Source organism: Populus alba, chromosome 16, assembly GCF_005239225.2.
Source record: "Populus alba chromosome 16, ASM523922v2, whole genome shotgun sequence".
Classification (NCBI taxonomy): domain Eukaryota; kingdom Viridiplantae; phylum Streptophyta; class Magnoliopsida; order Malpighiales; family Salicaceae; genus Populus; species Populus alba.
The window spans coordinates 14,629,857-14,652,575 of NC_133299.1; the positions used below are offsets into that span (position 1 = coordinate 14,629,857).

Sequence of the window (22,719 nt, forward strand, 5' to 3'; positions counted from 1 at the left end):
AATGTTTGGTAAGATGAATTTTAGATGCTCCTTGTAGATTTTTATCCTAAGCTCAATAAATATGATTATTTAAAGAAATAATATTAATATAATTTTAACGTGTTTGGTTCATTAATGTAATTATATAAAAGTCAAATAAAATTATTTTCTTCAATTTAAAATTTAAAATATTTAAATTTGATTTTTTTATTTTTTTATATATGATTAAAAGAATATAAATTAAATTTTTTCTCAAAAATAAAAAAAAAATCACAAAATTTTTAGAAAGAAAAGGATAATTACTGATAAAATTATAAGAACTCCGCATAATTGGCAATTGCTAAAATAAAAACTTAGTCTCGTTTGACATGTAAGCTATCCCGTGAAAATTCTTCACAGATAAACAATAAAAAAGGATCGGTGAGGTCCTAATATATATAAATTGAATTTTTCTTTATTTATTAATCATTATTATAGATTTATGACAGTAGATCACCATGGTCGAACCACAATATTCTCTGGTGTCCTCCTATTATTTATTCATTTTCCACTGCTCAAAATTTAATAAATTGCCCTGCTGTTCCTGGCAACAAAAGGAGGATAATTTCCCCGCCCTGAACACCATCGTATATGATAGTTAATACGGGGCCTAATCTCTGAGGAATCTCAGCAACTTGGCGTCGGAGCGGCAGGCTGTAGGGATGAACCCTACCTGGGAATATTTGGTTCCAGTAAATTTTGATGCGAAGGTGACATGATCTCCCATTTCATCAACATGAACAGCTTCTCAAAGTGAAAAAGGTGCTTTCTAACTCGATATAGATGTATGCTGTAAAGCAATGCAGCAACTGTTGCTGCTGAAAAGGACAATATGATCAACTCCCAGAAATCCTGAACAACAATGGAGGTTAGGTTAATATACATCAAAGTATGAAATCAGGAAGGAAGATGAGAAATCTGATTCAAATATCCGGTGAAACGGGAAAGTTTAATGCTTGAAAGATGTATGATCCAAGGATGATTACCGGAGGGTTGGAGATGATTATGCCCATAACATAACCCAACAAGTCCAAAAAAGACTGAAGAGAATTCTGAACACCTCCCACAACCAGACGATCGGGCTCAGGAACTTGATCCTGTGCCGGCGAAAAAGAAAAGAGTTGATTAGTATGCCTTCTTTAAGGCACGATGAACTTGATCAGCAGGCATAAAAAGAGGTGATCTGGGAAAACACCAATAGAATTCATTGTTCTTTTAGCATGATAGGTTTTCTCACCTGCATTTGTTGGATTACAGACAGGTCAAACATCCATAAGCCAAGCCTAGAGATAGCTACTCCGGCCATCAGCATGTATGCTGATAAAAGATGATTTTGGACCCATATTGAAGCAATGCACACTAGAAGGCAGGCCCACTGGTTGCAATGCACAGAATAAGGAGGGGGGGGGCAGTGATTAGTAGACAGAATTACTTTCAGATGATCTTAATTACTAAGAAATGTACCTGAGACCAGATTGACCAGAGTCCTGTTCTGAGAGTTGAAATACGAGATTGTAAGATCGGGTACACAACCGTCGCGGCTATTCCGATCAGAGCGCTTATTCCACGGGCTATTCCGATCACATATGCAGGTATACCTTCCCATTCCAAGGCAGCTGTCATCAAGGTGCCAAAGCTGGAAGAATGTAGCAAAACCCAAATCATATGAGATAATGGAGCAAACAGGAAAAAACTGTCTCGGGTCAGTATCTCATGGCAGTAGCCACAGTCTCTGATGCTGTTCAGTTATTAGTCATAAACACAAAATCATAAGCGGGGCATTACCTAAGCACTGTGAAATATAACAAGGCCAGAGCTACACCAGGGAGCAGAACATCTTGCTGTAAATACACAAGCCAAGCACCGACAAAAGGAACCTTTGAAAAGCTCTGAGTTAATCTCCTTCTCCGTCCCAGATCCACCGAAACCGAGTTTTCGCCTCCTGGAGAAATCAAGCCCTCTCTTTCTGGAGAAATAGACGTGATCTCTTCCATATCACTTCTTGAAAGTCGTGAAATCCTCCTTTGGCTGCTTTCAGCTAAAGCTGGAATGCCAGTATGTACAGATGTGAAAAGCCAGTATTCTAGCCACACTGCTATAGTGTTCCAGATTGCTAGAGTTATAGCAGAGGCTTTAACTGATACAAAGCTCATGATGAAGCCACTAACAACAGGAGCAAGAAGCTTGCAGGTTAAATCAATTCGTCTAATAATCGAATTAATCCTCGTTAGAACACCAGGTGGATGGCCTTCTGATATCACCACCACCCTGCATTTTGAAAAAAAAACTATCATCACATTAGAAAATGTAAAACTACTGCTCCACTGGAAATAATATTACTCTCTCTTCAAAGTACAAACGTGATCCTCTAATTACCATTCTCTTTCTATTAAGATGGTGCCGGCAAGAGTGGAAAGCACCCCAACAGCTCCAGAGAGGTTGGTTAACATCACAAGTAAGATGAATGCTGTGAAATTTGTCGACTTCAAGTCTGGATAGAACAGTAACGCAATTACTGTGCATCCAGCTATTATAAAGGAGAGATTCTGGGTCACCAACCAAATTCGAAGAACCTGCCAGTAAATGTCCACTGAGCAAATGCACATGCTTGAAAGCCAGCCACATAAAAACATCCATCAAAGCTTATTCATCGTATTTTTGCTTCTCGAGATGAACACAGCATAAATTCTTGAGGCATTTCAGAAGATGGTGAAAGGCACCTGTGATTATACTGGTGTAATTTTTTTTATATTTTTAGATTGTTATAATATGTTGATATCAAAAATAATTTTTTTTGAAAAAATTATTTTAATAAATTTTTAAATAAAAAAACACCACAATTTTAAACATTTTACAACTTTTCACTGGATTCTTGTAATGTTCTGTGCATTTCGAACTGAGTTGCAAAGACCAACCGGAGGTCTTATAGGGCCAAAAGCTTAGCTGAACAAGTGGGAAAAACAAGGAAAAGAAAGAGAAGGAGGAAAGAGAAAGGGCACTGGTTGGGATTCGGCACAACTAGCTGGAAAAAAATCAAAAGCTTAATTGACCCAACAAGCCTATCTCTCTCGAGTGTTGTGTGGAAAAAAAGAGAAGAAAAAACTAGTTAAAACCAAGGAGAAAGGAGTTCAAAAAGAAGAAGAAACAAAAGCAAAACACGACACAGGAGCTCCACCGAATCTTCGAAAGATGCACACTCTAGACCAATTAGATTCCCTTTAAGGAGATGAAGCTAAAGACACCAAGGAAAGCCGTCATCAGAGATTGCACAATGCCGCCTCAAGACAACGGCTTCATCCATGCACTAACGCATGTATTACATACTTTTTTTTTTCTTTTTTTTTTCTATTTCAGTTCTTGATTCTTTTAACAACTCTTTAATTTAGACCAACGAAGCTCAAAGAAGGCCACACTCGGGGAGAGATAAGTGAAGGAAAAAAAATAGAAAAAAATATTGGCACTCCAAAGTCCAAACAATATTTACGCATACTTATATTGTTGTAACCATTTACTAGTATTCTCCATTTTACACAGCACTCACTTGATTTTTTATTTTATAAGTACATCGCCTACTTGAAAGCCTTGTTACACAAATTGACATTATAATATTTATACGAATAACTTGTTTTACAGGATATCTACGTGGTGAATGTAATTATTCTCCATTACTCTATGTGACTTCACTTTTCAAGAGGCAATTTCACATGATCTAAGATATATAGATATCTAAGTTCACTAGGTGCATAACAATACAGAACCACACACAATAATCACATTGTATATTCGTCTACTCTCTCATTTTTATTTTTTTTTATTTATATGGGTGTCCAGGCCAGCTTGCGCGCATCACGACTAATCCCACGGCTCACTGAACATCCTGCAAACCCAGTGAGCATGTAAGGTACCGCGGGGGTGACAGGTATGCACGGTGAGATTTGAACCCAGGATGCAGAGGAAGGGAACAAGTCCCTTCAACCGCTGAGTTAAGACCTCAAGTGCATTAAAGGGTTACTTTCTCATTTTTTAATATTATTATATGTTGTTTTTTCGTACATGTTTGCTAACTTGCGCATTAAAGGGTTTCTTGGATCTAAAATAGTTGTTTTGTAGGAGATCGTGAGTAATTGGCCTAGCCTAACTTCAAAAAAAATATATATCTCCAAGGCCTATTGCACCAACCGTGAAAAAGCCTAAGTTTAATTTGAAGTTTTTACAACTGAGTCACAAACCATGATGAACTTCGAAGAATATTTGCAGTTTTAGTACAAAATGTCTAGAAACGTGATCATTTTGTAAAGGATCTTTTGAAATTTCTTCAATATGATATTGCAAACAAAAAAGAAAGGGAATTTATACGCTTTCTAAAACTTCATCTTTTCTTTTTTTCTTGTAGAATTGACTTTTGTGATTTCAATAAAGCATAGCTTCAAAGTAGCAATTCTTGAGCAAACCTTAAGGTAAGTCAACTTCTCCACCCATTGTCCAATGAGGGGACCGAAAAATGCAGTAGAAGCAGATTCAATTGCACCATAAATAGCAGGAAGGATTAAGGAGTCTGGCCAAAGAGTGATCATGTATAAACCCACAGAGAATTCCCACATTCTGCAGATACAAACAAACAATTCAAAAAATGAAACCCCGTTATATCCTGAAAATTGGAAAAATTCAGAGAAGGAAGATGAAGAGAGAGTTATATCTCAATCCTGCTAAAGAGACTGCAATTTCTTTTCTCACAGTTCTTTCCTAGGCACGAGTTTGACTCAGTTAATTGTCTAATCTATCATCCAGTCTTTGGGGAAAATGGCCTCTAAACAAGTCACTAGAACAGATTATTGAATCTTCAGGAAAAGAAAGAAGAAGAAGAAGAAAGAAATTAGATATATAATAGAAACATAATCTGGTCATCTTTTGACTTCATGGAGGAAATAACACAACTTTCACTGATGAGCAACAACTCTTCAACCTCAAAACCAATCTCAGAATATACAAAAGATAAAAATAGAAAAATCTGCCAAATTTACACGCACAAAAAAACCAGCAACTAGAGAAAGAGATCTGCAATATAAACTGCGGGGGTAGAGAGAGAACCTGGCATCCCATCGTGCTAAGAAGTGGCCAACGTACAATTTTCTGATAAGAGATGTGGGCAAAGAAGAATCTTCGGAAGAAGATGGTTCTTGCTGTTGTTGATCAAGAACTGACTCTCCCACCATCTTTTCTCCTTACGTTTACTTCAGCTTCTTCAAATCAAACCGCCTCCTAAGTTCTGAATCCCTTAAACCCTGACAGTGCTAATTAACCTGGTTGACCATCAAGGAGTGGATTAAGGTAATAAACTAATGATGGCTTGCATGATTCATGATATGATGACTAGTTCTAGACATTAAAAACTATTAGCCCAAATCTTACTCAATCTTAGTTCGAATTCGAAAGTATTGGTTTGGATGTCACAAATATGATAATATCAACGAGGGTGATGTGGTGAAAAATGGTTAGAGATGCAGTCCCAGGTCACTAGACACCTGCACTAGGATATGGCTGACTTGCTGTTGAAAAATAATAGTTTAGGTGACTGTCCTGTGTAGGACCAGTAATTTGTAGAACCAACCAAATGGGCCATCAGGATCAAATTATTATACTGACCGTGCTCTACAATGAATCAATATTATTTTTTTATGAATATAAATAAATATTAAAAATATAAAAATTATTTTAAATTTTTTGAACCTAGTTGCCATTTCAGATCTAAATCAATTGGATTTGGTAGTCATGTCAAATCTAATAACCTTGGCAGACCCGCACCTGAATTTGAAAACGTTAACAGACCCGCGTCTAGTTCTGGCAACCATGTCAAACCGGCGTCTTTTTCTGGCAACCATACCAGACCCATACACCTTGGTTTGCCATCATACATTTTTGTCAGCCTCTACCCGAGTCTAACACCAAACATGGTTGTCAGACCCAAAGACTAAGTCTTGCGTGGTGTCCAGACTCAAGTAGCTTGGGTCTGGTGTGCTTGCCATACCCAAGATGCTTGGGTCTAACAACCATTGTCATACCCAAGCAAACAACAAACAAACAGAACCATCTAGGTGGTGGCCTGGTGGCGAAAGCTTGGGATCAAGAGGTTTGCTCCCTCTGTGGTCTCAGGTTCAAACCCTAGGTTGCTCATATGATGGCCACTGGAGGCTTACATGGTCGTTAACTCCAGGGCCCGTGGGATTAGTCGAGGTGCGCGTAAGCTGGCCCGGACACCCACGTTAATCAAAAAAAAAAAAAAAACAACAAACAAACAGATAATAATTGTCCACTTTAGTTGTAGGAGAATAGAAAAGAAAGAAAAACCACAAACAATCAATCACTGAAAGCAATCCAACTATAATATATCTACATACGCCGCACCATGTGAAAGAGGACATGTTCGCGTATCTATCTAGACGAGGAATGACCAGATTTGACCACCAAGAGACGTCTCACGCGCCTCCTTAATGGTGAAGGCGCCGCTCGCTCGCTAAGACGTGTAAAACACACACCGATAGCTTTTTAAATAAAAAATAGACAATACAATGTGACAATACTAAAATACCCCTCATAATTCTTTTAATTACACACTAGAAAATTTTATTATCATAATTCACACAGTAATTTATATCTAGAATTAAAGTGAAAACGCCACGTTATTTGACTTTCAAGATAATATGACAATCATAGCGTAGAAACATGCCCTTTTGAGGCAGACTTTTTTTCTTTTTTTTATTATGATTATTAAGGAAGCTAATCTCAGATCTAAGGGAGCTAATCTTAGATCTGATTAAAATTGTAGTTTCGTGTAGCAGGTGCTAATACAACAAAATAAGTAGGCGGTTGATATCAGTATAAAAAGAAAGGGTCTTTTGTCACTCTTTTTCTTGGGATAATATAAGGGGTTGTTAGTATTTTTTTAAAATTTATAATATGGATGCTAGAAATAATAATAATAAATTGGTCTTTGACTTTGAAAAACTAACTCTTTTAAATATTAAGCTGGGTGTCTTGCAGCTTGGTCACAAGTCTACTGAAAGATCCTTTTCTAAATAGTTATAAAACTAGATAGTGGGCAAGCGATTCATCGCAGTTCCGGCTAAGCTTATTTTTCAATGTAAAAAAATATATTATAATTTGAGATAACTTAAGTTAAATTAATTAAAATAGAACTCAGGATATGAAACTAAAAAAACCTGTATATAAAAAAATAAAAATAAAAAATTATAAAGTTCAAGGCCTAACAACCTAATTAATATTAAAGGTGAAAAAAAAATCAAAAAATATAACGCTAAAGAAAAAAATCCTAACCTAACTCAGGGTAACTTGATGAACTCACAACCTACTTTCTAAATAACCAAATAGAAAGGATATTGAAAAAATGACAAAGCTCAAAAAAAAAGAAAATAATTTAATGTAAAATAATGAAATTGAAACAAAAAAAGATCATAAAAAATTGAGGAAAAATAATCTGAGTCAACCTAAGTTAACTCGGCTAACCCGCCACCCACGACATGAGATTAGGATAAAAAAAAAATAATTCTAAAAGAAGGACCTAAAAAAAAAGACTCGAGTTAAATAAAAAACAATGCGAAAAAAAAATGCAAGTTGACCCAAGTTAGCTTGACTAACCCGCTCTTGAAATAAATAAATAAAAAAAAAAAAAGAGAAGCAAAAAAATAACAAAGTTCAAGGGCAAATAATTTAATGCAAAACGATGAAATTAAAAAAAAAATCATAAACAAATTGAGGGAAAAAATCGAGTCAGCCTGGGTTAATTCGACTCACTTGCTACTCGTGACATGAGATTGAGATAAAAAAAAAAAAGACTTTAAAAAAAAATAACCTAAAAAGAGACTAAAGTTAAATAAGAAAAACATTGAATTAGAAAATATAAGCTAACTCGGGTTAACTTGACTAACACGTACTCGAGATAACTCAACATAAAAAAAAATGTGAAAAAATCACATAGCTTAAAGACCAATAATTTAACGTCAAAGTATGAAATTATAAAAACAATCAATTTCATAAAAAAAAATAAGGAAAACAAATTTGAGGCAATCATGGTTAACTTAACTAACCTATTAACCCGGGATACGAGACCGGGATAAATCAACAAAAAAAAAAATTATAACAAACAATGAAACTAGGGGCTTAATAACCAAATATCAAATAATAAATTTTAAAAAAAATCAATAAAAAAATACCCTATTGGAGGGCAATCACAGAAAAATAACAAAGTAAATTATTCAATCGTGAAATAATTTAAAACCCAAACAATACAAAATAAATATAATTTGAAAACAATGCACAATAAATACTTGAGCCCTTTTAGTTGTTTTGTAACTAAATTTGTACCCATGTTACGCAACTTAGACTTTTTTTCATGAAAAATAATATTTAGGTACTGCAAATACATTTTTTAAAGAAAAAAATAATTGTAATTTTAGTTATAGGCTGAACTATATCAAATAAATTAGTTTTATTTTAATCAGATAATAAAGAAAATAGATAAGGATAGCAAATGGACCAGATTAAAAAATAAGATGATAAAAATGACATGAGAAATAAATATTTTTGTAAATGACAACAAATAATGTAACTCAATTCTCAACTCATTAACTACATGAGGATAAAATTAGGTTAAAAAAACAAAAATAATAGCTTGAGTCAATCCAAATTATCATGACAAGAATATAACTTGGAGAATAAGAGGTAAGCCAAACCTAGTTAACTACAAAATCACACTCCATGTTATAAGAGTAAGATAAACCAGTAAAAAGGAAAACATAAAAAAAAGCTAAAAAAAAATAAGTAAAAAAAAAAAAAACAATGTCAGCTCGTGTTAACTTTTCAAACTCATAATCTGGAGTATTAGACTGGATGTATCCTATCTTAAAAAACCACAAAACTCAATTCTTAACCAATTAAATGTTAAAGGTTAATTTGAAAAACAATATATATATTACATAAAATGATCCAAAAAAAAAAAACAATTGAAAAAAATAAGGATTAAAACTAAAATACAAAATAAATTTTATTTTTGAGTGAAAGGTGAAATTGAAAAGCAAAATAAATTGAACAAAAAAACTAAAAATCAATCAAAAGAATGAGGATCAAGTTTGATATATAAAAATTAAAAAAAATTATTGAAGGGTGAAATTAAAAAACAAAACGCCCAAAAAATAATCAAAAAAATGAAAACCAAACTAGAAAAAATAATATATGGTAAATTAAAATTGAAGAATGAAATTGAAAAAATAATTTATAAAATGGGTAAAATCAAAAAAAATGAAAAATCAAAAGAATAAAAAATAAAATTGAAATTCTGTCAATAAAGATAGTTAAATATAATTTTAAGGGGATAAGAGAAAAAAAAATAAAAAATAAAAAAATCCCCCGCCAATAACCTACCTAGATTACTTGTATACAATAGCTTAAATTTGGATTGAATCAAAACAGGTTGATTATCATATTGTGTATGTCATTAACTTCATATTGTGTTTTGTCTAGTAGCCATTAGTTTTTAGGTCCACGCGATGACGTGTGAAAGTTAATTTTATTTAATTATATTATAATTAAAATAAATATTTATAGAAATTTAATTGATTCAGATCTTAGAAGAGAAAATGCATTTCTTAAGTAAATTACTCATTCCTTATTTATACTCTTTTTGGTTTTAACAAAAAAAAAACCTTTTTATTAAAAACATTTCTTTAATTGAACTATAAGATAATTTAAATATAAATTCTCAAGAATCTCAATAATTTAAGTCAAGGAGTAAAAAAATTTATTTATGCAAAACTCTCATATCCTTATTAACTTGTTTTTTTATAAAACTTTATTTTATTGCTAGCATATGTTTTTTAAGCAAAAATTTACCATAATGTAAAAGGAAGGTTTCATACTCATGACTTCAAAAAAGAAAAAGGCAGGCGTGAGTTGACCTATACTAGGCATGTTTGGGCCTAGCCCAAACCCACACGTTTGCACCCTTAGCATTGAGTGGGCAATGATGTAAGAAAATTCATAATGAATGACACATAATAGACGACGCATGCGTAGTCTACTGTAATAATGTTTTGGCAAACTTTGATTGCTAAAAAATCTAGCCGAAGGTTTCTAACCACTAAAATTATTTAAAAAAATAAATTAAGTTAACTCGAATAAACCTGTTAAATCTGGTTCTTAAAACTAGAATAATCTTATAGAAATCAAATTGAAACAAATTAGAAATATCAATTCTCAATCAATACAATATTAAAGAATGAAATTAAAAAAAAAAATCAATTAAAAAGTAACATAAGAAACACTTGAGTCAACCGATCAAACACCTAACTCTAATCATGATATTGAGATAACCTCATAAAACATAAACCAAAATAAATTGTAAAGTTTAATTCTCAATCAACTCAATATTGAAGGATTAGATTGAAAACAAATCAACTAAAAAACAGCGGGGAAAAAAAAACTCGAGTCACCCAACCTAACCCGCGATCTAGGTCATAAAACCATGATAACCCTATAAAAAACCAAAAAAAAAATATGAAACTCAATTTCCAATCAACCCAATTTTAAATAATTAAATTGAAAAAAAAACAAAAAAAATATGACCCAAGTCAACTTGGGTTAACTTGTCAAGTTTGAGTTAGGAGACCAGAATAACTCCAAAGAAATAAAATAAAGCAAAATTATATATAATTCTCAATCAACCCAATGTTGAAGGATGAGATTGAAAAAAAAAATGCAATTATAAAAAAAAAAAAACTTGAATCAACCTAGCTAACCCGCAAAACTCACGACTCGAGTTATGAGAATATGATAACCTCGTAGAAAGTAAATCAAATAATAATTATGAAATCCAATTCTCACTAAATTCAATGTTGAAGGATAAAGTTGAGATAAAAAAAAAAGAATAACAAAAATGATTTACGTCAATATAGCTGAACCCGCAAAACTCGCAACTTAAGTTATGAGAATGAGATAACTTCATAGAAAACAAATAAAAATAAATTATGAATTCCAATACTCAATAAACTCAATGTTCAAAGATAAAATTAAAATTAAAAAAAAAAACTTCAAAAGTTTTGAGAACTAAAATGAAAAAAAAACCTTGATATTTTACTGTTCACTGCAACAGTAAAATACTACAACTTTTTAGTATATGTCAATAATAAACTATAAAATTAGAATATATTTTCTCTCAAGCCTATATGGCTCATGATTATCTTACGCATCCCAATTTTCCATCATTGTGAAAATTAATCTTAGGATTATAATTTGCCCCCTTTTTTTCTTAAATCTAGTTGCGAATTAGAAAGGCTCGCTTTGGATTTGGGATTCATGAGTCTAATTTTGATCCATGATGTTTTTGGTAGTTGTTACTTTTGTTATAAAACTCGACCAAATTTCTGGGCTAACTCATAGACTCAAGAACTATTAGGCCACATTGTTTCAAGGACATGGCAAAAGCTTGAACAAAGTCGTTTTAAGGTCTTTTTTTTAAAAAAAAAAAATCATAGCTTGGATTGATCCCCTAACTAATAAATCAACTCGATATATCCATAACCCGAGATTTGAATCATGCCGATACAAATCTAGTCTTATAACAATAGTTGTTACCTAAAATAAAATAAAAGAAAAAAAGAAAAAGACAAAACTCAATCTAAATTGAGTTTACATTTTATTTGCATAACTAATTATGTTTTTTTCTTTCCTGTCATTAGATATTGTATCAAACTATTTTGAAAGCGTTAGGAAGCACATGATACAAATTATATTCCCATAAAAATTCATTTTTTTTTATTTTTCTAAAATTTAATACAATTTATATGTTTTGGATCATTTTAATATGTTAATGTTAAAAATAATTTTTAAAAAATAAAAAAACATCATTAATATACATTTTGAAAGATTATTTAAAAATCAATCATTACCACACACTGACAAATATACTCACACCATCCTTGCTGAGCATTTTGGAATGATAAACCAAATAGTACGTGACCATCAAACAACCATTTGAGGCCGATTGTCAGAAAACTGTGAATTTCTTGGATTCGGTCACTTTGCTTTGATATTGCACCTTCTTTTCCTTCCCTTCAAAAGCGAAAGGACCTCTGAGCTTCCACCTGATATCCCATCAACGAACATGAAGGCACCTATTACAATGTCTTAACCAAGATAAGTTGTGACAGTCAAAGATACCCAGCCCATTCCTGGAAGAAAGGCTATTGCTGGCTTGCTGCTGCAAAAGGAGAAGCATAGGCAAGGTTTGGAATGAAAGGATGATCATTAGAGTATCTTGCTTCGGATTGAAGGATGATCATTAGAGCATCGTGCTTCTCCATATTCACAGTCCTTTTAATTCTTTCTGGGTGCCAATCAGTCTGTCTGCATTTTCTATTCTGAAAGGTTGTAGGGTTGACAGGTGCTACAAAGTGTGGATTTTGAACTTTGGAGTAAGCAGAAAATTGGAGGCAAGAAATTCAACTCAAGAATAGAACATGACTGTTACTTTTCTGGTCCATTTAGAACTTCCAATATTATTCAGTATGAAAGTGATCATCCCATGGTAGAAGAATTACAAGTTAGCAGTATCCAAAACGACCTGAGATCAAATTCAGCTGACACCTAGAACGAGATGAGAAAAAGAAAGGGTTCCCCTTGCTGAGCTGCTGCTGTCTAGTTCAAGACCCAGTGAGCTTCCCAATGAATTATAAGAAAAGCAAAATCATATTTCACTGGTTTTAAGAAATTGTGAAACCAAAAGGTCAGCATTTTTGCGTTTACATGAACTCAACTGGCAAAGGCCTCTTGCCTGTGAAGTAGCGAAATTACAATTACCAAGTTTTTTATGGTAACAAACAGTATAAATGCAAAAATACATCCAGGGGGGACAGAAAACCAAACGAGGGGAAGGGGTAAAAGAGGATAGAGTTGTTACAAGCACATGAAAGCTGGTGAAGATCGGGAACAACATCCCTACAAATACAGTAAAGGAAGAGATTAAAGCCAATAAAGAAGTGCTTCCAATCATACGAGATGGTTCAGATAAATGGGCATGAAAACTGGCACAAAGGTGATGCAATTATGTCAGAAGGACTGGCTTAGCCGCACAAAAATCAGATAGATCATAATTCCAGCAAAGATTGATGCTTTAAAATTGACAAAGGCAACATCCAGATATAATCATGGAATTGCTTTATTACATCTACCCATTTTCTCCCCCGAGAAAGGTTTCTAGAAGACAGTCCTCGCAGTGTCGGTATCTTGTGACTTTACACAAATGCATTCGTTCAATTTTTCTGTCTTTCTGTGTTGCATTTTAAAAAAAAAAAAAAAATGAGAGAATATTTCATTCATGAGAACAAGCATCAACATACAAAAGTTCCTCGAATTTTTGAGGATAACCTGAAAACCAAATTCATAGTGCACAAGAAAAACATTGTGTCCTTTTGCTAGCTAATCCACAATGCTATTGGAGATCTATGGATGTACAAAATCCTACAACCTATAGAGTCTGTATGACATCTAAATTCAGTCACAATGGAAGCGATTTCCCTGTGTATTTTCTGATGTAGAAGGGAAGAGGGATAGTCTTGCCAAATAGAATGCTCTTGACAGTGGTTTTAGGGTAAAAAAAGTTTATGAAAAACCTTAGAGCATGGAAATAGAAGAGCAATGATCAGGTAAAAAGACAAATGCTACGAAGTTCATTTTTTAATTTTTAAACCAGGACAGTTATAAGAAACAACATCCTCACAAATCCTAATTTACTACTCTACAGCTACAGAGCTCTGAGATAAAAATACCCGACAGAGATCAGAAATTTGCTAAATTATGCAGGGAAGAGGGGTTGAGTGAACAAAACAGCAGGATGAAAATAGTGGAAAAAACAATGCAAGAGCTCCAGAATAAAGAAAAGCGAATTTATGCAACAAAATAACTAGCAGAAAGGGAACTAGAGATACTAATGAAATAAATTGTAAATGGAATTCACATTACCGCTATTAAAAGTATTGTATAAGAATGTGGAAAACATATAATACAAATAATACTTTTGTTTAGATGGACAAGGAAATAAATTAGTCTGGATCACACAATGTAGTATAATTGAAAATTGACTGCGCAAACACTTTGAAACAAAACAGGAATCCAGAGCCAAGGAAGAAAGGGGGGGGAGCTGTTGTTTATTTCCCTGATAGGCTGGATACTCAGCCTAATATTCCATGTTCAAAGATGCTCCCCAACTCAAACGCTAAACAAGTTCTAGGGGAATATTTGTAGTGACACTCTCCTATCAGGCATCTGTCAGATTTCATACCCCATCCATTAGCATCTAAGGCTGGATAGGCTGGTCATCCAGCCTGGGAATATTTGAGCACAAAAGAGAGAGATGAACTATTATATATACTTCAGCTTGTCTAGTATTCAGATGACCCAAAGAAGGAGAGGTGAATTCTTCTTAGTCCTGAGAATCTGATAAAGAAATACACCAAATTTGTCTCAAAAGTCAAGGCAGATGACAGACTTGTTATCATGTAATCACAATCAAATTCATTATCATTAACTTAACAAGCAAATGACTTCAAAATACAGTCAGAATCCCTTGCTGCCCCAAATAAAGCCACTTGCATGACTAGTGATGAATTTCCATAAAACCAGACTCAAGAAAACATGTGAAGTACTCAAGACACTCTTGGAATCTATTTCTACACAAAATAGAGCACAGAAAATATAACAAATACAACTTAAACAGACAAAATGGTCAAGAACAACCAGGACACAAGCTCACCTTTCAATTGTTTTGAAACCCAATTCTTGGTCTAATTAAGAATCACCCTTCAATTCATCCGAATCCGAATCCGAATCACTTGCATTATACCCTAACAAAGAACGATAAACCAAGGAAGCAATATCAGTAATGACCCTGATAGCCATACTAATATTTGATGAAAAATAAATGACAACACAGATCATAACCAAACCTGGTTGCTTATTAGAAACCTTCCAAACCCAAGACCTAGTCCTTGATGCTCTTGTCATCCAAATTCTTCCCTACAATCCCAACAAACAAACACAAAATAAACACTCTCAAATTCATCATCAATAACCCAACACAAAACCCCAACAACTCCAATTCATCAAATCATAAACAAAAGCAACACCAAACCATAAAAAGATTTTTTTTAAAAAAAAAAGAGCATACCTTTTGTTCATCTTTAGGGACTCCATAACCACTATAATACATTTGACTAACCAAGACTTGCATATTGATATCTCCTGCTTTGGCTTCCTTGAGTGTGTCTTTAAACCACCTCTTAATACAATCAGACACAACATCTGACAAAGGCACACGTGTGTTGTTGCTGTTACCAGTACCGTTGTTGCTGCTGCTCTTGTCTAAACCAGAACTGTTTTCCATCTTCTCGAACTGTTTAATTATCGATGTGGTTTTTGCTTGTTTTTTTGAGTGATGATGAACCAGCTGCTTGGATATATTAGAAAGCGCTTTTCCCATAAAAGAATTGAAGACCCCAAGAATCTTTATAGATATCTACACACACACACCAAAGCAAAACATGAAAGATGGAAACTTTGTGCCTTTCTAGGCCTAAAACACTAATCTTTTCTATTTGGGTTTTGCTTTTAGGCCATTTTTGTGTGCTTTTAAAAGAGGGTTGAGAATGAGGGAGGGAGCATAAACAAAGGAGAGTGAGACGGCAAAAGCTGGCTACATACAGAGAGGAGAGGAGTAAAGGAGACAAGAAAGAGAAAAACGGTGGCGTTTAGGTTTCAAAGCTTTGTGTTATTTAAAGAATTTGTGGGCTAGAAGGATGTCCTCTAGTGGTTTGTGTCTGATTTTAGTTTTGTTAAAAACTCAAGACACGTTAATTCAAGGGCCACTTGTACCTTGTTTGTTTCCTTCTTCTTCCTTTTTTTTTTTTTTTTCTCCAAAAAAAATATATAGATAAAAGGTTATTTTGATTATTTTTTAAAATGTGTTTTATTTAAAAATATATTAAAATAATATTTATTTTATATATTAAAAATTATTTTTAATATCAGCACATCAAAATAATCTGAAAATATTAAAAAATATTAATTTAAAATAAAAAAAATTAAATTAAATCTTTTAAAAAATATTTTTAAAACACAAAAACAAACAAGATCTAAATTATATGGATATATCACTATTAGACTGGTGGACATTGAGTTAATCAATAATTTACCCATTATTTTGATTTGATTAATTTTATTTAAAATTATATTGATTTTTTTAATTTTTTATTTTTATTCATGTTAGAGCATAAGTCAACTAAATTATACATTAACTCGTCGAATCATTAATATTTAGTTTGGTCAACAAACAAATAATTCAAAATACAGTCCAACTCCTATCAAGCTCCAAATTACTTGGTTAATGAATCAACCCAAGTATCAAAACTAGATTTAATTAACCATGACAAATTATTCTAAACTCTAAACAAGACAAGCTCAATTAATAATTATTTTTTTATTTTTTTTATTAAAATAGATATTCGGGTAAATTTACACGCACTCAGACTAATTTCACGGATCCTAAAATTAACGATCATATAAATCTTCAATAGCTCTGAAAATACTCAAATAATTATTTTTATACTTAAATAGATATGCTTGTGAGTGGATTGTACTTTAAAAAAAATTGTTTTTTTATCTTCAAATTATTTATTTTTTATTTTTACATTGTTTTAATATACTAATTTAAAATACTACATATTAAAGTTGTAAATGAAGTAACACAAGTGTGAGTCACCAATATAAAATTGCAGTGACCCGATTTGAACCCAAGCTCTTACCCAGCATGGAGAAGGTGCTTGTACCGAGGAGAGGACAACCTTTTTTTTCTGGCACCACTTGTGGTCGTGGCTGTAAAAATTGCTGTCCAAATCAGCTGAGCTAATGGCTAAGATAATATTTGTGGCTGCCCAATAAATTAAATGCAATCTTTCTGGTTGTGAGTTTGTATGAGAAGCCAAGAAAAGAAGAGAAAATGTGTTGAATTAATTGATGTTACACTCTAGAAAAATAAATTTTAGTTTTCTTGTTTTGATTTTTAAACAAAATTATTAAATATAATGTCATTATTTGAGTTACATGCTAGGAATATTGACTTAGATTAATTTAAAATAATATTATTTCAAGATTTTTTTAAAAAAAAAATAAAATAGGTTTTGACTCTTATTTAATTTAATTTAATTTAAAGTAAATCGTTAGAGGTTTTTTATAGAAAGTAGAAAAAATGTCAAAATTAGAAAAATATCAGAGTTAAAAACTTATATTAAAAAATAGCTTAATTTAAAAAGTTACATAGCTCATATGCAACTATAAAATTACATGTGTCACATGCAAAACAAAAATTCAACTCAACAAATCATATTCAATGAACTTAGTAAATAAGATAAGATTAACTCAACTATGTACGGATAAAAACTCAATATAATTCATAATATAAGATAAGATAAGGATTTAACAAGTTATAGATATTTAAGTTTAATATCTGATAAATTATTAAATCAAGTTCTCAACCTATCTAACATAAATATTTTACAACAATAATTTAAAAATTCAAAATTTAATTATAAATCAAGTGTTGTGCAACAACTACTTACCCTTTTTTTTTTTTAATTCAAGACTTGCACGAATATTTTTGGACTTCAAATGTTATAAAATAAAGGGTTTGAATTAAAAAGAAAAGAATAAAAAAAAGGAGAGAGTGATTATTGCTTACCATTTATAATTTTGAAATTTTGGTCTGACTTGGGATTTGGCCAACTTGGAACCCCACCGACCTGGGGCTAAAACCAAGCCGAGTTTAAAAAAAAATAAAGAAAAAAAAATTAGGGTTATTTTATCAAAAACCCGGTTGCAACTCGTTAATTTTTATTTTTTTTACTAAACATCATTTTAATTTTTAAAAAAAAATTACAGGCACCCCGATTAAAATTTGGAATTCAAATATGGGATCAGACCAAGTTTAAAAATTATATTTATAATTGTGTTGAACCCACAAATCGAGGCTTAATTTAATAACAATATATTTATGCCGATTTTTGGATTTTAATATTAGAAAAGAAGTGATTGTTGCTTACAGTTGCGCACTCTCTTAAGATTTGATAATACTATGACATAATTTGTTTATCCAAACCAGCTGGTTAGGATACGCATGCGAGCCATTATCTTTTATTAATTTATTCTATGAGTATTAGTGATTGTTGTCCTTATCCTAAACAGTAAAACAATGAAAATCAGTTGTATAATTATGAGAAAGTTTTTTTTAATTATTTTATTATAATCTATTTTTTATATTCCAAAACTATATAATAGCATGATAAATGTGCTATTTTTTTTTTAACTAGTTACATGTATGTTGACACTTGAGATGCGAGTTTTTTACTATTTGTTCAAAAGTTATTATTGAAGCTAATTTTTGAAAAGTAATACTAAATGAATAACATCATTTATATTCTAATTTATAATTACATATTAATAAAAAAATTCAAATTACAAATTCAGAATTCTTTTATGTTATACATCTTCTTTATAAATTAAATTAGATTTTTAATTTCTTTATGCCACCTAAAAATCACCCATTTTTACAAATTTATCTATTAATATTAATTTTTGGCAATTCAGCAAATATCATCTTTAATAATTTTCTCCAATATCTTATTTTAAATTTAGATTTTAATCACCATCTCTCAATCATTTTCGTTTTGTTACGAGAGAAAGAGATATGATTTGTTTTACTCACCATCTATTTATAGAATATATTATTTTCTTTTATTTGTGTGTGAATGAAAAAGATCTCCATTTATGTGATTATAAATTGACATTTGATTTAATTAATAAAATTTACCTAGATTTTGGCACGTTAACTAAATGTTAGTTAAACTTAATTTTAGAATATTTATATTTTAAATCAGTCATTTTATAGATTTGTTGTACAATGAAGTTATTAATCTACCCTTAAAATAAATAAATAAAATGTAACTTAGGCAAGGCATGTTTTTTATTTTTACTTTTCATTTTTTTTGCACAGTATAATTATTTAACTATCCTTAAAATTTTATTTTCTTAAACTTCTATCCAGAGATGTTTTCATCATTTCATTATAGTTTTTCTTTAATTATCAAATAGGCTAAGAAGCATATAGTTCTTTCAACATATATAAAATATAATTTAAAAGAACAAGTGCCTGGCATATACAACAACAAGAAAGAGATCATGCCCTTCAGGTGACGAGTGCAAGCTTATTCAGCAATTAAACACCACCTTTTAGGGTAGGTTTAAAAACGACATACCAAGATCTTACTAGTGGCAGGGTGTATGTAATCAACAGGCTAGTAATGTGGCTTTAGTAGATATTTTTTTTCTTCCTCCCATTTTCTCTCTCTTCTCCTTGACAAGATACATAATTTCCCTTTCATTTATTTAATGTATATAATTTGATTCTTATTATTTTGATTGTTATTTTTTTTTTTTTTTTTATTTTTTTTGTTCAATTTGATCCCTTATAATTTGCTTTCATTAATTTTTATATCAAATTTAATCTTTATTTTTTTAATTGCTATTTTTTTATCATTTTTTATAATTGACTTTGGTTTTTAATTTCATCTCTCAATATTTGATTTTGATTTTTTATATCAAATTTGGTTTCTTTTCTTTTTATTGCTATTTATTTTGTTTTAGATTCTTTTTTATTGTATTTTTCTTTTCAATTTCATCCCTTGTAGTTTGTAGTTGAGAGTTTCACTTTGTTATTTCTTTAGGGTTTGTCTTCTATAGGGTCAACCCTGAGCTCATAATCGGTGTTACAGGTTTCGAGTATTAACACAAGTTATTACTTTTTTTTTTTTTATCTTTTTAAATTATTCTTTTTTAAATTTCATCTATTGTCATTTGGTTTTATTTAATTCTTAAATCAAATTCGGTCCTTGTTTTTTTAATTGATATTTATTTATTATTTATTCTTTTCATAATTGTTTTTTCCTTAAATTTCATCCATTAATATTTGATTTTGATTTATATTTATATCAAATTTGATCCTTTTTTTTTCTATTTCTTTTGTTTTAGAATCTTTTTTTATTGTCTTTTTTTGCCAATTTCATACCCTAGTATTTTTGTGATTGAATATTTACTTTGTTAATTTTTGGGGTTTTGCCTTCTATGGTGTTAATATCTAGTTCATGACTAGGGTCATAAGTTTGGTATATTAATATGAGTTGACTTCAGTTTTTTTTTTAAAATTTTTTTGTTAAATTTGATTTTTTTTTAATCTCATCCTTCAATGTTTAATTTATTATGAATTATTTTTTTTTTTTTTTTTTTTTTCTTTTTTCTTGGTTATTCCAATCCAATGCACATAGTCGTGAGATTAACATGTTAACTCAAATCTTTTTTTTCATTGCTTTTATTTAAATTTTTTATTTTAACCTTCAACAATGTGTTGTTTGATAATTGAGTTTTATTAATTTATTTTAATTTGATTTTAATAGGATTACCTCGATATTACGACCAAATTTTAAATTTGACATATTAACATGGATGGGTTCAAATCATTTTTTTTTTTACCTTTTTTTCTTTGCTAGTTTTTTGTTAGTTTCTTTATTATAATTGCTCTTTTTTTTTATACTATTAAAATTATAAAAGTTTATTAAACTTAATTAATTCAATCACCCCGAATTCTTGATTATTTTTACTTGTATGGAAATGTTTGCATCACTTTAATACTCTTTTTATGTGATAAAAAAAAAAGAAGAAGTTAGACTAGCATATGGCATAATGAAGGCCATCTATTTAGCATAATGACAATCAATCATCTCACAATTGACACCAGAAAAAAAAAATTTACACAGGAGTAATAAATTAACAAATCAATTGAATTCTTTAATCCTACTTGTTAGTTAACCATATGCACACCTAATTTCTCATTGAGTAGCCCTATCATTACATCTCAATTTGATTTAGGTTTATCTTGATGTCTATTTTTTTTTTATATATATAAAAAAACAAAGCCCAGAACGAGAAGGTCATGAATTAACCTGCCCGGTTAAAAACAGTGATCTGGACAATTTAAGAGAAAAAAAATATCCTTCTCCGATCAAAAATCCTCCGATATCGGTTCCAACGCCGGAGTCCACGGCCTATAATTCACTAACCGGCAACTGGTAGAGGTCGTAAGATCATTTCCTTCTAAAACGTTAACCTCGCCCTCTGATCCCTCCTCCAACTCCCTCATCTCCACAGCCATAGCAGGCAAAACCTTGGCACCATTTCTCTTCTTGCTCGACCTTTTCGCACAAGCAGCAATACTAGACTCCATGATTGCCACCTCCGACGCAGAAATCTTACAGTTTACCTTACTTAAAGTAACTAACAAGTATACCTTTCCCGGCAAAAGCTCATCATCAGCTCGCATGGCTACTACACGACTCCTTTGCTTGAGCTCATGCAATGGACAAATTGCATGGCCAGGTTCTTCAAGCATAAGCTCTGCAGCTTTCACTGGGAGACTTACCTGCCTCAAGTTCCCCTGAGAATCCATAAGTTTTGCAGTCTTGGGTACTTTTCTTGAGCAGGTAAAAACAACACAACAAGAAGTGTAGTTTCCCATGTTTTTCTGTAGGGTTTCAAGTTTGAATTGAATATCAGCTAGCAGGATTGTCTTCAACACTGTTTCTTTGATCTGGTTGATGTTTTAGGACATTGGAGAACAGCGGAGGGTATATATATAGAGAGAAGAAGAGTGGAAGGAGGGGTGGGAGTAATGTAGCAGAGTGGACGGTCAAAAGAGTGTAAAAGAAGAGTAATATGGTGTTTGTTGACGGGAGTTGTGACGTGAGAGAGAGGTCGGTCAGCAGCGAGTAAGAACAAAAACACGCATTTGTTCTCTATTTTGGCCATTTTCTAGAATGCTGATTTTGTCTCTATTTTACATTGGAAGACCTAGGTAAAAAGAACTTATTTCCTTTTTGTTCTAGTACATGTGTGGTTTGCAGGATATTCAGTAGGATGTAGAATTAATTATGGTATGTGTAAATTGATTCGGACATCTATTTAAATAAATAAATAAATAAAAACATGCATTTGTTCTCTATTTTGGCCATTTTCTAGAATGCTGATTTTGTCTCTATTTTGGCCAGAGCTAGAATTGTTTCCATTACGGAAGAAAGAATAATCCTACCTGTACTTTCCATCATATTTTTATATTTTAAAAAAATTTTTAAAATATTTTTTATGTTTTTTCTGCTATTTAAATTAATATAATTTTAATATTTTTAAATTATTTTATAGGTTAATTTTAAAAATAATTTTTTTAAATTATAAAAGAAATTGTTGAAAATGAGAGTGAAAGGTGGCCATAAACTCGATGAATGGTAGGACCTGGTGGGGAGGGTTGACTGAGCCAGAGTGTTGAAGTATTTCTATTTCACCTCGTCATTGGATACGTCATAAGTGGATGTGGATGAGAGGTGAAGGCAATCGGTGGGCGGATGCGAGAGAGTGTCTTGTATTATTAGGCGAAGGAAGCATAGTTTTAAGATTTAACTTTGAGCTATATCCCTTACGTGTCTAGATTAAAATAATATTATTTTAATAAAAAAGTATTAATTTAAAATAAAAATTTATCAA

At 31.4% G+C, this 22,719-nt stretch overlaps 3 protein-coding genes across 6 annotated transcripts; all 3 read right to left on the reverse strand.

The window, feature by feature from the left end:
* Positions 1 to 413: 413 nt before the first annotated feature.
* Positions 414 to 5,581, reverse strand: LOC118056141 (solute carrier family 40 member 2-like). Of its 2 annotated transcripts, XM_035068260.2 has the most exons (9): positions 5,428 to 5,581; positions 5,107 to 5,318; positions 4,470 to 4,620; positions 2,395 to 2,591; positions 1,804 to 2,286; positions 1,483 to 1,654; positions 1,256 to 1,393; positions 1,005 to 1,115; positions 414 to 870 (listed from the first exon to the last, which is right to left on the reverse strand). In XM_035068260.2, the coding sequence occupies exons 2-9, from the start codon at positions 5,229 to 5,231 to the stop codon at positions 688 to 690; spliced, it is 1,560 nt and encodes a 519-aa protein (XP_034924151.1). In that variant the 5' UTR covers positions 5,232 to 5,318; positions 5,428 to 5,581; the 3' UTR covers positions 414 to 687. The 2 variants fall into 2 exon arrangements, with proteins under 2 accessions (XP_034924151.1, XP_034924150.1); XM_035068259.2 differs by having other exon boundaries at positions 5,107 to 5,569.
* A 7,174-nt stretch (positions 5,582 to 12,755) lies between these two features.
* On the reverse strand, positions 12,756 to 15,863 carry LOC118056144 (uncharacterized). Of its 3 annotated transcripts, XR_012168107.1 has the most exons (5): positions 15,251 to 15,863; positions 15,030 to 15,099; positions 14,837 to 14,927; positions 14,456 to 14,520; positions 12,756 to 13,023 (listed from the first exon to the last, which is right to left on the reverse strand). XR_012168107.1 is itself a non-coding variant. In XM_035068264.2 (4 exons), exons 1-3 carry the CDS (start codon positions 15,560 to 15,562, stop codon positions 14,872 to 14,874), a joined length of 438 nt encoding a protein of 145 aa, XP_034924155.1. In that variant the 5' UTR covers positions 15,563 to 15,862; the 3' UTR covers positions 12,756 to 13,023; positions 14,837 to 14,871. The 3 variants fall into 3 exon arrangements, 2 of the variants coding, with proteins under 2 accessions (XP_034924155.1, XP_034924157.1); XM_035068264.2 differs by lacking the exon at positions 14,456 to 14,520 and having other exon boundaries at positions 15,251 to 15,862; XM_035068266.2 differs by lacking the exon at positions 12,756 to 13,023 and having other exon boundaries at positions 14,016 to 14,520.
* A 5,089-nt stretch (positions 15,864 to 20,952) lies between these two features.
* On the reverse strand, positions 20,953 to 21,843 carry LOC118056145 (uncharacterized). Its single transcript, XM_035068267.2, has one exon. It carries the CDS (start codon positions 21,698 to 21,700, stop codon positions 21,188 to 21,190), a length of 513 nt encoding a protein of 170 aa, XP_034924158.1. The 5' UTR covers positions 21,701 to 21,843; the 3' UTR covers positions 20,953 to 21,187.
* Positions 21,844 to 22,719: the final 876 nt, after the last annotated feature.

Excerpts from the sequence above, each read along its gene's own strand:
- LOC118056141 (XM_035068260.2), bottom strand. The coding sequence starts at position 5,231 with ATGGTGGGAGAGTCAGTTCTTGATCAACAACAGCAAGAACCATCTTCT. Across the intron at positions 2,592-4,469 it reads AGAAGTTGACTTACCTTAAG|GTTCTTCGAATTTGGTTGGT; the intron begins GTTTGCTCAAGA and ends ATTTACTGGCAG. Across the intron at positions 871-1,004 it reads TAATCATCTCCAACCCTCCG|GATTTCTGGGAGTTGATCAT; the intron begins GTAATCATCCTT and ends ATTGTTGTTCAG.
- LOC118056144 (XM_035068264.2), bottom strand. The coding sequence starts at position 15,562 with ATGGGAAAAGCGCTTTCTAATATATCCAAGCAGCTGGTTCATCATCAC. Across the intron at positions 15,100-15,250 it reads TCCCTAAAGATGAACAAAAG|GGAAGAATTTGGATGACAAG; the intron begins GTATGCTCTTTT and ends TTGGGATTGTAG. Across the intron at positions 14,928-15,029 it reads GGTTTCTAATAAGCAACCAG|GGTATAATGCAAGTGATTCG; the intron begins GTTTGGTTATGA and ends GTTCTTTGTTAG.
- LOC118056145 (XM_035068267.2), bottom strand. The coding sequence starts at position 21,700 with ATGGGAAACTACACTTCTTGTTGTGTTGTTTTTACCTGCTCAAGAAAA.